At 38.3% G+C, this 17,286-nt stretch overlaps 1 protein-coding gene across 2 annotated transcripts in view; it reads left to right on the top strand.

The window, feature by feature from the left end:
• LOC129723101 (protein cortex) overlaps nt 1-9,159 on the top strand; it is a 110,400-nt gene extending 101,241 nt beyond the window's left edge. For both annotated transcript variants that reach the window (XM_055677068.1, XM_055677067.1), the window contains exons 5-6: nt 8,029-8,145; nt 8,407-9,159. In XM_055677068.1, the coding sequence (XP_055533043.1) occupies nt 8,029-8,145; nt 8,407-8,576 (287 nt within the window). In that variant the 3' untranslated portion in view covers nt 8,577-9,159. The remainder of the gene's footprint in view (nt 1-8,028; nt 8,146-8,406) is intronic.
• Nucleotides 9,160-17,286: the final 8,127 nt, after the last annotated feature.

Genomic DNA, 17,286 nt, shown 5'->3' with positions numbered 1-17,286 from the left:
TCGCAGTCATCGACGTGACGGGGGAAATTAGTAAATCGAACGATTTGGACTAAGGAAATGAAACAATGGTCGAAATTTGAAAAAAATATTATACTATTTTCGACAAAGTTATAGATCACTTGATTTTAAGCAACATTGTAGAAGACTACTTTTTGTGGCTCTTGAATTGCCTGAATTAGAGTAATTTTGTTAAAGGTGGATCTGGAAAAAAAACCATTTTCTAGCTCTATTTTTTATTCAAATTCAAATTAAAAAGATGCAAATTCTGGTAGCTAAAATTTAAAAATATTATCCAGGAATGTAAAAGTTATTAATATTATAATTATTATTTTTATTTCTTTATTTCATCCTACTTTACATGAAATGATGGGGAAAAGCCAACAACAAGTCATAAAAACTTCATATATTTTAACATGATATAAACAACAATAAAAGAGTGGCATATTCTTGATCCTAACCAAAAAGTCATGCATCGTAGTCAAGAATGTAAAAAAAGATTATGTTTAATTTTTTTTTCTGTATGGACTTCCTCACTGCGACCAGTATCGGTGATCTATTGTGAGATATGCCCGGTTGTCTGCTGTATCCCGCACTTTTATTCTTAGCAATACCGCTATTAAGAAGTGGCATGCTTATTATTATTTTATCAGAGCTTGTGTGTTATGTGATTTTACCCTTACTTTTTACACATTACCGACTCTACTATACCGAGCCTCCTTCCTGCTGCCAAATGTCGCCAATTATAATTCCCTGGAGAAGTTCTGTCGTGACTCCTTCTGGCCAGGTTTATTGATAAGAGGGACTTGTTTTTTGTTAAGAGGAAGTCACGCAAAGGTATTATAGAATTCAGCGTAAAGGGAGGGTGAGTGGTGGGGACCCTGAGAATAAACTCATATTTAAAGTCCTTTTTGACATCGAATTATTCTACTAAGATTCGAACCCATGACCATCTGTACTCTGTAACCTTTTGGCTACGCAGCTCCTCGATGACTAGGAATAGCTACTTCGAAAGACAATCTGTTGTCAAATCGACTCTTAAAGAAGCTTCCGCAGAAACAATGTACTTCTCTCCCTAAATTTAGATAAATGGAAATATTCCTTAAAGTTTAAAATGTGTTTTGAAGGTAATCCGTTTTTGCTTTTACGGTTTCAACACGCTTCAACGAATGTGCAGCTACCGTGTAGTTGCAGTTGTAGACTTCGCGGCTCAATTTATGTTGATATGGTTACACACTTTTCAACGCTAAGGATAATTCGGTTGAAGTTATCAGCATATACGACCCTTCAACGTTCGGTGAATAGGTTCGTATCATCGTTAAAGAATAAAATAAACAGAATTGACCCGAGATTGCGCCAATTTTGATTTGAAATGTTCTCTGCTTCGATAAGACTCCAGCCTGCCACAGAGGCCAGCAGAACTTTTTGAGAGCTATGTTGTGGTTGATATGATCGAAAGCGGCCTTCGAATTGATATAGATTGCATCGACTTGGTAACCTCGGAAAATTCCGTCAAAACACAGATAAGTGAACTCCATGACATTTGTATCTGATCAGCCAGGCATAAATCCATGTTATTGTGTTGAAATATATCTGCAACATTACAGAATCTCTAACTATTGCCTCAGGGACGCTTTAATTTTGTAAATACACCCTTTTTAATGTTACTATCTTCGGATGGGGCGGATGAAAAAAATATCTTCTGTTTTTGTTTGGAAGAGCTGTACTTTATTATATGAATTATAAAGAAGATAAGTTCTGTTTTTAAAATTGAATAACTCAAGCTTAAATCTGCTATTTTTTTCAATAAGGTAAGGTTTTAAAGTTTATTAAAGTGGTTAAAATACTGGTGGGGCCGGATTTTTGGTACGAGGCAAAGAGGCCATGGCCCCAGATTTCTTCATTTTAGGGGTCCAATCAAATGTAACCTTAAAACAAAACACGACACATAAAATGACGAAATCCATGTTTTTAACTGCCTCACGGGCCTCTCTCAGTGCTTAAACCATCGGGTCCTAACAAATGTGAATCCGGCCTTGATCCATAAACACGTCTTTCGATAAAGTAATAGATACGCTGATTTAAGATAACTTCGGCTGATAAAGAGGAATCCATCTGCCGGTTCAATTATCTTGAATTACATTTATTTATTTTTTCTCCTGTAGTGTTAACAATGTCACATAATTTTCAAAACTTAAAAAAAGTCTAGTCTAGTTACGTTTGCATTAAAAAATGGATACTCTTTCGGATGATGATAAAAAATAAATAAATTTCCCATGGAAGGCAACTATACTTGCAAAAAAACTTAATTGCAAAAAAAATTCTACGCCCGTGCGAGTGGCCTTTCGACAGTTCCGGCAGGAACATTCGTTATGCCGGACGGAAATATTCGTGTATGCATGTTTTTGAGCTCTTTCTTCGTTTCATTTATCAATTCCTCCTCAGTTTTTGTGATGAAATTGTTGGAATGGATCTTACACTTCAGGTTTGTCCAGAAATTATGCCAATGGTTTCACAATGTAGACTATACTGACGCATCATTCGATTTATGGGACCATTTTTTGCATTATTTGTTCTGCACTGTTTTTCTGAAAATAGCTTCCTTGTTTTAAGATGCCGAGAAGGTGTATAAAAGCTGAGTTGTGATAGTAATGCAAATGAGTGTATGTCATTGACGAAGAATTGGAAATTCGTCATGGTGTTTGAGTGTTTGTAGTTTAATGAGCATGCAACGTGCTTCATATGATGGCAGAGGAAATGCAGTCCAATTCAAGTTGCGAAGCGCGTATAGAAGGAATTGTTTTTAGACTGACTTTACACGTTCTTCGTGTGCGGCAGCATATAGATTCCATATGAGATAACAATATTTCACAATAGGTCTAACATATGTAATATACAATATTTTGATAGTGTACGGGTCTTGTAAATTGGGGTTGAACCGCTTAATAAAGCCCAGCATACAATTTGCTTTACTTATGATGGAGTTATAGTGTTCAGTAAAGGTTAGCTTGATGTCTAGGGTTACTCCTAAGCCCCTAACAATCTTGCCTTTCTGTACAGTTTGATTTCCCAGAGATGCTACAATAAGTGGTGTTTCAATCTACCGACTAAACGTTATTGCGTTACATTTCTTGACATGGAGCTGCAGTAGGCTTTTATTGCACCAAGTGTAGAATAAGTTGACTTCTTTCAGGAATTCTTCTGCGTCGCTAGAGTTGCTGATTTCCATGAAGAGTTTCATGTCGTCTGCGTAAATTAATATGCTCATTGTTTCAAGTATGAGGGAAATGTCATTTTCATACAAGATGGAAAGAAGTGTACCCAAAACCCTGGGGCACCTTAAAGGTGACTTCAATGAGTTTTGTGAGTTTATTTTGGAAGCGCACTATTTGTTTGCAATTTGTTAGATATGACTGGAGCCAACTCAGAGGTTGAGGCGCCATTTCCTTCAATAATTGCTTCCAGATCCGGCCAGAACTCCGCGTTTTCGCCCTTATGCTAATTCTTGACGAACGACGCAACCTCCGGCAGGCATATCGTACTATAAATTTCCTCGTTCACGGCTAGTCCGGAGCGAAAGCAGAGCGGTTTTGACATCCCCTTTCTGCTGATTGCCAGCCACAGCAGCACCTTTTTGGGAAACTTGGTGTGTGGAATGAACCCAAGCAGCAAAATTTGTTTCGATTATGAACTTTGTGCATCACAGCAACAAATTCTTATGCTAAACTAAGTTGCAGCTACATCTCAGTTTCTTATACAATGACAAAAAAAAAAACGCAGGAGGCGGAGCCAATTGCAACATTTTCGTTGTTTCACCCAGGGCTCTACATTTTCGAAAAAAAACAATGAAACTGATATACTCGCGCTGTCATTTCGATTCGAACAGTTTCATTTTCCCTTGATTCCTTTCGGCTACTATCAACGAATCACTTCTTTCTTTCTTTCCCTCTTCCTTCTTTCGGATTTCAATCGACGGAGAGAGTGACGGAGGAAGAGACTCTTTCCTTTCCTTCAGCGTCTCAATTGAAATTAGCACCGCATCGCGTCGTTCGTTCAATATTTCCTTCCTCTTTCCTATATATATATATATATATATATATATATATATATATATATATATATATATATATATATATATATATATATATATATATATATATATATATATATATATATATATATATATATATATATATATTTATATATATATATATATATATATATATATATATATATATATATATATATATATATATATATATATATATATATATCTCTTTTCAATTGAGATTCGTCATGTGAGAGTGATAGTGGTAATTTCCGCTTTCAATTGAAAAGCGTTTGTATCAATTGAAGGCCCTTCAGTTGTCAGAATCACAGCAAGAGCTTTCGACTGTGTGTCATGTGACTCACGATGTGCTCGAAAATGATACAAAAGCTTTTCAACTGGAAGCGGCGGGTCAAAGCGTCACTATAACCTAATAATTGTCAATTGAAAATGACTTTGTCAGGCTCTGGTTTCACCACAAGTTTCAAGAATGAAACAGCAATGTGTATGAACTAATACGTGGAATTTGATAACAACCTGGTAAATGCTGCATGGTCAAATTTTAGCAACGAGGATGTATCGTAGCAGCAACTAGGGTGAAATAGCAACTACATGGCGTTGTAATAAGGTTGTAAAATGGCAAATGGTCAGAATGGAGAAAGATTGTCTGAATAGCAATTTATCTTTGATTATTTCCAGAAATTTGATGAGGATTCAACTCCAATTATCAATTTCTATTCTATTCAATTACTATTTTCGTCATTTGCTCTAGAAAGACTTGTTAGTTTATGGCTCAGTTTTTGATTTTGCTTCCCTTATCATGCTCATTAGGGTGAGACAAAAAATAAATATTAGCTCCCATGCACTTTTCGTGTTCCTTATGGGTCCTGTAACAACTGTGTAACTTTTCAGATCGATCGGTGGAACCCCTGATTTGCGCCCGATTTTTAAAGTTTCCGAAAAATATACCAATACATGATATTTGTAGAAAATTTTCCTGGGGATAATTCTTCTGAAGACTGTAAGGCGCTACAAAATTTGTAAAAAAAGTTATTCACCTTAAACTGATCAAATGTCTGACGAACGGCTCAACATTGAATTTTTCCAGCAACACTGCTGCAGCATGCTGCTGTTGCAAACTCAACAACGTGATGAGAAACAGTTTCGCGTAGAATTAAGCTTGAAAGCGTGATTTTTTGCTCATAGTATCTTCGGAGAAAATGCTTAGAATATCAATCCCTATATTTTGATAGTATTCGTTGTGTGATTTATACCTCTAAAAGTGAGAAATCAGCTTTCTAAACACCCCTACGTAGTGAAAAACATTTTCGTGTAGGATAAAGCTTAAAGGTATGATATTTTGCTCGCGTTATCTTCATTATCGGAGCAAGCTTAAAGTATTAACTATCAAGTTTTAATGTAGATTGATTACTCCCCCTAAAAGAGGGAAATAAGCTTTCTAGGATTCTAGGATTTTCCCATAAAAAATCGTATGGAAACTTTAAAAATCGGGCGCAAATCAGGGGTTCCACCGATCGATCTGAAAAGTTACACAGTTGTTACAGGACCCATAAGGAACACGAAAAGTGCATGGGAGCGAAAAAATTACACAAAAGCTTTTTTCCCATTCAACTGTGTCCCAGTCTAATGCTCATGCTCATTCTCAGTTTTTAATTTTTCTTCTTCAATTCATCAGCACCTCAGCGTGATAATTAAATTCAAAGCAATTTATTTCATTTCGTTTTAGAGACCCACACTGTTTGGACGACTTCCAATCCAAGTATCCAAAAGTTACAACGCAGTAAATAACCTCATCTCAAAAACAAATATAAGGCAAACGATCGAACAAAAGTTGCTGTTATATGGCTTGAGAACATGACAGCAACTGTTGGAAGTATTTTTGTGTGTTTGTTTTTGTATCTCGCAAGCATCACGTTGGCAACCTATATGCTCCACCCACTAGATCTATTCAGTGAAGGTTAGGTTTTCAAATGTCGTTTACGCGTTTCAACAACAAATCCAACCTCGCGAATTACGTTGTTGGTGTGAAGATTTTTGAAGCAGCGATGCAACTTTAGTTGTTCCTAGTATCTTTACAATTTCATCGTAGTAACAAAAATTGTTTCTTAAAACCTCGGAATTTCATTAGTGCAACAAATGATCACAATTTATTTTATTGTTATGTTTCAATTGTTGCTTGGGATCTTCACCTCGAAGCTCACTTTCCTCGTGAGGTGAGTAAAATACGAAGTGCCTTGCCAGTTGTTGCCATCCAGGGCGAGATAGGTCTCGTCGTTCATCACCACCGCCACGTCGCGATTTGCCGGGAAAATCGGCTTGACCATCTTATTCAGTCTCTGTCGCTGTATCATTGCCTGCAGCCCCGAGACCAGTGGACGAGACTGCTGCTACCTGACAAGGACAAGGCTACCTGTTCGCCAGGTACATTCCCACAGCTTGGCCGGTTGCACCGACCAACCGGTCGTCAGCCGCTCAGTACCGGGCTTTCTTTCGATGCGTTGATTGATGTCCAATAGTGCCAAGATGTTCTAGATGCCGGAACGGGTGTATCCGACGTCCACAAAGTGCCGCACGATGTCCGTTTTCGACGCGGCGGGGTACCGTTCTTCGAACGCGCATTTTTGAACGAGTAGCTTCACTGTTTTCGCCATCACGATTCAGCCTCGACTGATAGAGCTGTCAATTTTTTTCTGCTGATTCATTGGTTACTAAGATTGATGCTGCATGGGTAGTTTTTCCACAGCATGGGCAGGTAAGCCCATGAAAAATCGGCAATTTTTGTTCATTGTTTTATGCGAAGATTATTTCAATTAATAATACGACATATTTTTCCGTTCGCTTATTTTTCGCTCCCTAACTACATAGACTCTATGCTTTAATTAATACGGCACAATCATTAGAATAGTTTTCGGTAGCTGTAAAGAACAAAGATGCTATAGGAAATGCAAAGAAAGGGCTTTTCGCTTTCATTAAAACATAATAGGCAAAAATTTATTTTGAAAATGAGGATTGAGGACACTCAATATGTTTCAGTTCTAAATCAATTTACGTGCTTCCATTGGTGAATGTGTCAAATATTTGACGTCAGTTTTAAAGCGAAATTACGGGATCCGATGCTGGAAGAAACCTTATGAAAACATCTTCTGAATTTACAATGCGACTAAATATTTTGCACCTGTTGCTGGTTTTCTGGGCTTCTATCTAGGAAGAGAAACATTTTTTTTTGTGAAATTAGCTCGAATAAGCTCATTTACAATTTCACCGAAGAATATATACTGTTGTTTTACCAACTAAATGAACGATAACTTTGAAATCCGCACCCATATGACAAAAAAATCACAGATGCAAACTAATTTTATTCAATTTGAAATAGCTCATTTACATTTATTTTTATACAATAAAGTACACGAGTTGTCTTTCGAACCAGGAGATTTTTTTTTCATCATAGATATGATGATTTGAAAAGAGCGTATTTTTCCAATTAATACGTTAATATCTTTACACCCATAATATCTTTGAAGTTCAGCCACTTAAAGTTGCAAAGCTTTCCCTGAAACTCATCTGAACATAACTTTCGATATTTGAATTTTACATAACTTTCTGTGGCGCTCTCAAGTAGTATTGCAATCTTGTCGAAGAGAGCATAACTGAAACTTTAAACCTGGAGTTGTGAGATCATATTATCAGTACAATTATCAGCAAATTATCGCAACGATAATTATCGCGATATTTACCATTATAAACGGTAGATTATCGGGACGATAATTTACTGATAATTGTGCTGTTAATGTGCTTTCACAACTTCGGTTTTTGGGTCTGAGCAATACTCTTTTTGACAAAGTTGTAGTACCAGTTAAATACTTGCAAAAAAATTTACAAGTTTAGTTTGATTTAACCAAAAGATAGATTTTTTTTAAAGAGTCATATTCCTTCAAGGTTTTGTAATCAAATTCATTTCTCAGGTGGCAAACTACCAGATATAGTAGTACTAGCTTCAATGGACCGCGTGGTGGACGTCATGGAGAATCACGAAGATTTGGTAGGACATCTTCTGTGGAGTCCGGATGGTAAACAACTAGGTAAGTTATTTGACTTCTCCCGAAAGAAGATATGCTCACCTTACATCTGGATGTCAGATTAAGTTTCAAAGTCGGCTCCTATACCGTTTCACTTTGAGTTTAGTAAGACACGTCGTCCAGTGAAATTGCTTTGTTAGACAAGATCTTTGACCCAGGCAAGTGACGAGAAATTTGTTCCATGTATATTCCAAATAAGCATATTCCTCTCCTAGTTGCAATACAAAACACTTTACATTCTCATTTTCTAAAATTTTCCTCCAGCAAGCGCCGGCTACGACGAAGCGCTGACCATTTGGAATTTCTTCGGAAGCTCACCGACCAACAAAAAGGTGAACCCACGACCCACTACGGCCAGCCATCAGCAGCGAAACCGTATCAAGGAACCGATGGGCGGCTTTGATTATGCCTTTCTCTACAAACCGATCCGTTAGAGTGGCGGCGAAACAATCCATCGCAACAGCACTCACATCGCTACAAAAATAAAACTAAAAATCGCGGAGAGAAGAAAAGCCAGCGAAACCTCACAACAACTTTGCAAGGTGCAGTCGGTTGGGCCTCCGCAGTTGTTTGTTTTTCTATGAGATATGACATGTTACATGCTGCAACCCGCCCAGAAGCACCCCGAGCGGTCACAAGCAGAGGCTACCAGAAACAGCAACTACTACTTACTTATGCCTCCGCTGCAACCGAGAGCCTGGATGTCGTCGCCCCGTTTTCTCTGTGAGCATTGATGTTGATTGCCGATATTTGCAGCATCCCTCCCGGTTTACCAGGCTGGGATGCAAAGCACAGGGGAAGGTAATTAAATAAAAAAAATATATATAAATTCTAATTGTTAGCCACCCACGCGCGAAAGTTCGAGGAGATATTGCACCTCGCTTCCCGGGACTGACAAGTTTTATAGGTTTCAGACAGTTTTCGCTTTTCCTCGCCGGAGCCGGCTTCGGCAGTAGGAAGGCAACAGAAGAGGTTAATTTACATACAAATGATATAAAGGTTGAATATTTACATAAATGCATATATTTCTTTTCTATAACAAATCAAACTCTTATTGGAGGTTGTCTCTTTCCGTTACTTGATGGTTCGGCTTGCCTTCATTGATGACATCGAAGTCCATGAGGTAGAGTAGCGTTTTGCGGAACTATTACAGAATCGGATTAACTTGGTATGACAGAGACCAACAAATGAAATTTTACCCTCACCGATAGCCGGCTCGGTAGCCGTGTCGCATCTGGACCACTCCCCGGGAGGTGGATTTTATGCAAGGGTATTTTCAAGTTTATCATCGTTTCCCCTAAATACATTAAACATGAGGAATTAGCTGCAGGAATTAATCATATCAAAATGATCTGCTGTCGTTGGAGGTTTTCTCCAGTTATGAACCCTAGCACGTATGAGGCAGTGTATGCAAAATAATTGTTGAATTTTGCACCGAAACAAACCGCAAACGAGGCAAAGCTGGAAGTTGGTTCTTCATCTCTGAACCGGCAAAAAGTGCACTAGCGTAATCTCCACGCGAAGTGCATTCTCCGCGATGTTGCCTTTTTAATGAATACTGCCAGGGCAGTTCCCTCCGGTGCTAAACCCAACCGGGGCCAGTTCGATATGCAGAGCGTAAAATTCTGAATAGTTTTACCGAGCTGCAAAGTACGCCTTCAGCCTTCCACAGGTCACGATATTGACCTACCGATTCAGTTTATCTGCACCATTTCTGCTTCCCTTTTTTTCTCTCCTCCTTCAAATGCTCGACATTGCCATGATAGCAGGGGCACAAGCAGCGTCGTCTGCCCGAGGCAAGAATCTGCTCAATGAAATAGCTTTTCATTTTTTCCCTCTGCGGCCTTCCAAGGGGCCGGAATCGGTATGCCATAAGCACCTGTTGCATCCTATTGCCTCCCCGTACAATGTGGTGCTGTCCCCACTCGGAACAGCTTGCTCACGTCCATCGGCCGCCAACTACACTGCCTAATGAAGGCACGCCACGGACGCCTCCCCGTACGGTGGCACGATTCTGGTTAATTTTTGCACTACACAACGCAAGCTTCAATATCGAGAAAATCTCCGCAAACTAATTTTCTTCCGTTTGATTGACCCACTGTGCGAACACATCAGCTTCAAACGGCGACTCAGGAGATGCGATATAATTCCGTTACAGCAATGTCAGTCTACTCGGGTCGTGCTGGTGCGGGTTAAGGGGAAGAAGTGGATGCAGAACAACACGATATCAGGGCTTTTAATTGAACTACGCCTGTCCACAAATCATTCGACGAGCTTCCATAAACTTCCAGGCAAGCAAGAAAGAAAAAAAAACGTAACGCGTGAACCAAATCGAGTGGGATTTGCAGATCGCGTTTGTAGTGCGCCCGGTAGGTACCTGTCCTGCCTGCCGGAGACGGAGAAATCAAATAATAGTTTTTCATTTTTAATAGTTTCCATACCAACATTTTATCGGGGTGTAATGTAAACCATAACGAATTCTTATCACAGCCTGAAAACAAGTAAAGCAACTTCATTGCCACACGCAAAAGGGTTGGGATCCAGGCGGCGAGTTTCATGTTACCGGCAGAACAAGCGTTGTCTATTAACTTTAATGGTAAATCTGATCGAATTTTCCATTAGTAATTATGTGTCGGGAAGAAAAGAATATTGTGAAAGGTATTAACAATTTAGTTAGAACACTTTTTTCCTTAATATTGCTTCATTCACCTCGTGCTCCGTACTGCCAATACTAACACAATAAAATTACCCCTCCTGCTGGTGAATATTGAGGCGAAGAATTTGAAGCGATGCTTGGTCGAACTGACATTATTCTTGGTTTTCTAGTGCGCTGTTTAGTCGACTGCATTTCAATTTCGTAAAACGTAAATTTATTTCTAGAACAAAAAAGTGTTTGCTGAAGTATGTTTCTGGAAATATACGTTAAAAAATAACGTTTAGTGATGAAAAGTAAAAACGACTAAAAAGTAACATGGGACAATTATGCATGGAACGGCAGTATAGCTAGAATGATTTTGATGATGGTTTCGTTCCATTAAATGTTCTCCATCCAGTGATGCATAGTTGTTTACTGCTGGGCCACTTCCGGAGAATCAGCAGGCGTTGAAAAAAGTGGCAGTCAGTATGCAGATGGTTTGCTTATCTATCTCTTAACGATTACGTTGAAGTGTTCGAAGCTTGAATCAAAGCCGATTTCTAAATTCTCTTTGTTTCCATGTACAAAACGTGTTTAAGTCTATATAAATAGCACTTCATTGCAAAAACAATAGAATAACTAACATGCTAAACCTTTCAGATCGATGAAAAAGTTCATTTTTTGTTGATTTTTCAGTGCAAGAAATTACAACACAGCTTAAGTGTTGCAAATTTGTTGCAGTACGGTATTTTCTTACGAACCCAAAAAGGTTTCTTAAAGAACGGAGAATTACTCACCATTTTTTAAATAACACAATGCAACAATACTTTTGCCTTGGCTTCTATGTATGATTTTTTGATGAAGTTTGATGCGAAAATAAATTTCCCCGAGTTTTGAATTTTGAGAAATCGGAAATTTTCGATGTTTTTTCAACGCCATTTTGCTTTAAAGCCAAATATCCAAATTCTAAGAGTTTGTTCACATGTTAGCATCTTCTTACCCATCTTTTAAAACAAACAGATCTTAAATCGGGCAAAAACTGAGCTCAAAACGGTGATTCTACGGAACCGGTTTTGGCATGGCTTTAGTATATTTCACAGAGCAAAATAATATCGAGTATGTATAAGCATTAATGGTAATGCGCTACTATCTGGAAGTGGTAGTCAAATTATATCTTATATTGAGTAAAAAGGTCTCAGGAATCGATTGGTAAGTGTCTGGTCCACGTAAAATGTCAGCAACATATCAATTTTGCCCCGATTCCCCTACAATACAAAAATAGGTTCTTCTCGACGTTAGATTAACTTATTTGAAATCTGTTTAATGTAATATAAAAAGTGTAAGCATGATCCTCCCCTTTTTGCTGGGAGGGGGTTGCGTTTATGTATATCGAAGACCCGTTGATTCTGTCTCATACCTGAAGCGAGATTTTTATGCTTTGACCAGTCCTAGCCAAAAATGCGACCCCTTCTCCGCAAATGGGGGAGGAACATGTGAAAACAAATTGTATTGTATCTTTGAGTATCGCTTACACTTTTGATATAACATCAAACAGATTTCAAATAAGTTTATCTAACGTCGAGTTCATCTTTTAAACGCAACCGTTCATTCCTTTGATTACAAAAATGGATTCAAAGTGGAAAATACTAGTTTCATTATATAACCAAAAAAAATTTTATGGCGTAAAAACTGTTTGATTGTTCATTTCAAGTTCGATAGATTTCATGACGCAATTCACTCTGATGAAGCATAAAACACAAACAAAGCTACATTAAAGTCTTTTTTATCTGGGGGTACGTAGAGCGTTATAAAGCGCGTAAATTCTGAAATACGCCTAAAAAAACTTCATTTGGTAAACGTTTTCAATCATTTCTGCTAAATTCTTTCGAAAAAGAATCAACAGCAGTATTATTTTCGCATGTGAACCGAGCTGACTATAAAGAAAAAATAAAAAAAGGTTAGTAATCGGATCAAGTTACCTCTTCGAACATTCTAAATAAGCGGTTTTAACACTGAACATTAAACAATAAAAACATTCCACGTGAAAAATACTTTTTTGAAAAATTCGCGAAAATTTCGAAATACACTAAGGTCGCTTTTTACGCGGGGGATGCGTTCCAAATTTGTATGGGCCCGCGTAAAAAACGACTTTTTTGAGTTGCAAATATAACAAAGGAAACCGTCCTAAAACGTTCAAATCTCGTTTGAATATGATAGTGGTCAATCTAGAGACCAAAATGCAATATTTCAAATTTTGAGTATTTACACCGAAAATTGTGAATTTTTTTTGAAAACTGATATATGATCACTCGTGGCCTAAAACGGAAAACGTGATTGAAATGAGGTCGATATCTTGTACCGTTTTTGAGTAATGGAGAAAAGCAACCCGCGTAAAAAGCGACCTTACTGTACATGTGAAAAATGTAGATTTACATCGCCGTAGAAACATCCCTGGCCACACGGCGCGGTGGTACGTCAAATGAGGGCCACCGGAGAAGAAGATTAGGGAAAGTAGAATAAATAAATGTTGATGAAGGGGAGTAAGACGACAAAGAAGATAAAGGAGACTCTGGAGATTCCAGTCCATTGATGAAAAACAACAGAAGAAGAAGAAAGAGGTGCAAGAAGAAAGTCAAAAGAAGCTCGGATTTCGCCCAAAAGTGTTCAATGTCCAAACTTCCGAAGTTCTCGGATAAAACATCGCAATGACTTATGTTGTACGCACCATTCAAAACTTTTTGGAAATATAGACCCTTTGCCGTACCCTGCATAGAATGAAAATATCACCAATCGATTTATTGACCAATTTTACATTAAAAATGCTATATTTAGGGTTGCCAGCCCAGCGGCTCCCAATTAGTGGGAATTTGGGTTCATTTTTTCCCAGTGTGCAATGCCTGAAGACGTTAGCGTCACCGTCGATAACGATAACAGACAGTATCGTCATCGACGTTTACGATATGTTATCGATTATTAACCTTGATCGAGACTGCTTCCCTTTCCAGTGGATCGAATTACGCTAAATCTACGGCCCCTTAACTCCGTAGGCATCGATTACACTGGTCATCACAGGTTTTTCCCTAGAGCTCAATCTTATATAAAAAACCTAAATTAATCCACCTAGCGGTCGGACCCAGCCTTTCTCATTCAAACTTTTATTTGTTAAAATAGATTTACATGAACCCTTCAATTCAATAAATGTATATTCACTCTTCAGGTTCTATAATATTGATGTTGTAATCTATACATATGAAAATGCAGTCCGGTCTGTCTGTCTGATTCATATAGGCTCGAAAACTACCGAACCGATCGACGTGAAAAATTGTGCCGTGTGTTTTTGGTGCCGATAAAGGTTCCTATGATAGTTTGAGACCTCTCCTTCTTCTGGAAGGGAGGGGTCCCATACAAAGGAAACATAAATTTCGCTCAGCTCAAGTGCCAATCAAGAAAATACAACCAATATGTGAATGTTTATATAGGTAACAAATATGTCCATAATAGTTTGACGTCCCTCCCTATTTTTAAAGGTAGGGGTTCCATACAAATGAAGCACAAATTTCTGCACAACTCGCGAACTAATCAACTAAATGGAACCATATTTGGCAGGTGAATGTTTTAAGAGGTAACAAATATGTTCCATAATCGCCCTCAGGCAACATTTTGGATTGTAAGATGGCAAATTCCGGTTTCTGGAAAACAGCCAAAAATGGCCGATTTCCTCCCGATATAATAATATCCGGATCTAGAATGATACACATGAGCTAAAATCGACCACAAATACCCTTTTGAATTCTAAGATGGCGACTTCTGGTTTCTGAAAAACAGCTGAAAATGACCAAATACCACCCAATATAATTGTTTCTTCAACCAGTACGTTTAAAATCCAGAAATTGTCACCAAATGCCATTATGAAATCCAAAATGGCGACTTCCGGTTTCGGAAAAACAGCGGCAAACGACCAAATATGGGTATTTCCGGAATTATTATGATGCACTGAAGCCACAGGTCGACTTTAGACAACATTTTGAATTGTAGGATGACGACTTCCGGTATCTGGAACACAGCCGAAAATGACCAAATACCCACCCAGTATGAGTGTTTCTTTAACCATAATGACGCTCAGAGGCCAGAAATCGTCTCCAAATGCCATTTTTAAATCCAAGATAGCGACTTCCGGTGTCTGTGAAACAGCCGGAAATGAGCAAATACCATTCAATGTTAATGTTTTCGGAACCAGAATTACGCCCAGATGACAGAAATTGATTTCACAGGCAATTTTAAAGTCCAAAATGACGACTTTCGGTTTCTGAAAAACAGCCCAAAGTGACCACATACCACCCAATATGAGTGTCTCGGGACCAACGTTGCCAGTATGCCAGATAAATCTGGATTTGGCCAGATTTTTGTTTGCGTGCCAGACAAACAGATAAACCTCAGAATCTGCCAGATATTTGATAATGAGATAGATTTTTGCCAGATTTTATCCGCGTCGTCTCGCAAAAAGGTCAGCATTGCGAGACGGACCATGATCGGCCCTTACGTACCTACACCCGGCGAGAGCAAAAAAAAATCTTCACTTTAAATTTTGTCGGGAATTTTTTTTGACAATGAGTGCCAGATTTTTGCCAGACTTTTTATTTTCGTTTTGCCAGATTTTATTGAAAACTTAGTGGCAACGCTGCTGTGGACCCAGAATGTTGCAAGAAGCTAAAAATTGACCTCAGACACCATTATGAATTGTAGGATGGCAACTTCTGGTTTCTGGAAAACAGCCGAAAATGGCCGATTTCCGTCTAACATGAGTATCTCCGGATCTAGAATGATACACAGCGGCTGAAATCGAGCACAGACCAGTGTTGGGAAATTTCGACACAGAAAAATGAAAGTGATCCAACAGCAGTTTCACTCTCACTCACTTCAAACTGAAATTGAGTGTCACCCAAGTCAACTATCAGTCAATAATCATGTCAGTCATATAAATGATATATCTTAATTAACATCGAAATTATTTTATCTGAGCCAATCTATTGCATGAAGTCAATGGAGTAGGTAGGCACCTTCATCCTACACCGCATAAACATCGCTAGAGCAACACAGCGTGTGCGAAATCACAGTAATGCTGCTAGTCAGCATTACCACTGTCAACTGATTGGTGCTGCAAGCAATTATCACTGTCAGCTCGTTCGTGTTGATACTGATATTCGTAGTATTCAGTTTCAACTGAGAATCTATCACTGACAGTGATAATTTGCAACCCTGCCACAGACCCATTTTGGATTCTAGGTTGGCTACTTCCGGTTCCTGGGAAACAGCCGAAAATGATCGAATAACACCCAATATGGGTGTTTCTTCAACCAGAATGACGCTCAGAGGCTAGAAATTATCTTAAATACCATTTGAAATCCAAGATGGCGACTTCCGGATTGTGAAAAACAGCCTAAAATAACCAAATACCATCCAATATGAGTATCTCTGGAACCAGAATGATGCAATGAGCTAACAATTGACCTCAGGCACCATTTTGAATCGCTAAATGGCAACTTATAGGAAACAGTCGAAAATGACCAAATAATACTCAACATGGATGTTTCCGTAATCGAGATGATGCATAGAAACCAAACATTGACCTTGGACACCATTTTGAATTTAAAGACGACCACTGTTAGTTTCTGGAAAACAACCAAAATAACTAAATACCTTTACGAACTAATTTCATTTTTGTCATATGACTTACATTTTGCCTTTCTTCTAGAAAGGTATAGCAATCACTGGAAAAACCAAAGGTATAAAAGTGCTCCAAAGGGTCGAATCTCGTATATCAATCGACTTAGTTTGACGAGCTGAGCATTTTCTATGTGTGTGTGTGTGTGTGTGTGTGTGTGTGTGTGTGTGTGTGTGTGTGTGTGTGTATGTATGTGTGTGTGTATATAACGCTCTCCCAATCTTACTCGATTTTCTCAGAGATGGCTGGACCGATTTTCATGAAATTAATTGCAAATGAGAGGTCTAGTTGCCTCATAAGACCCTATTGAATTTTATTGCAATCAGATTTTCAGTTTTGAGGTTATGTTTAAAAATGTAAAAACCATGAAACATCATTATCTCAGAAACTACTCAACCGATTTGAACAAAATTAATTTCAAATGAACAGGCTACTTGAAGAACTCTTAACTTTTGAGTTTCATTAAGATTGAACATGTGGTTCAAAAGTTATTAAAAGAAACGTGTTCTGGAGAGTGTTTAATCTCACTCATGTTTCTCAGAGATGGCTGAACTGATTTCCACAAAATCAGTGTCATTTGGAAGTTCTAAATACCCCATAAGACCCTATCGATTTTTTTTGCAATCGGACTATTACTTTGCCTGTTATGTTTAAAAATGTGAAATCCAGCTATGAAAAGAAACACATTCCGAAAACTACTTAAACTCACTCACTTTTCTCAGAGATGGCTGAGCCGATTTCCACGAAATTAGTGTCAAATGAAAGGTCTAGCTGTCTCATAACACCC

Source organism: Wyeomyia smithii, chromosome 2 (genome assembly GCF_029784165.1).
Source record: "Wyeomyia smithii strain HCP4-BCI-WySm-NY-G18 chromosome 2, ASM2978416v1, whole genome shotgun sequence".
NCBI lineage: Eukaryota > Metazoa > Arthropoda > Insecta > Diptera > Culicidae > Wyeomyia > Wyeomyia smithii.
This window is presented reverse-complemented; position numbering and strand designations above follow the sequence as displayed.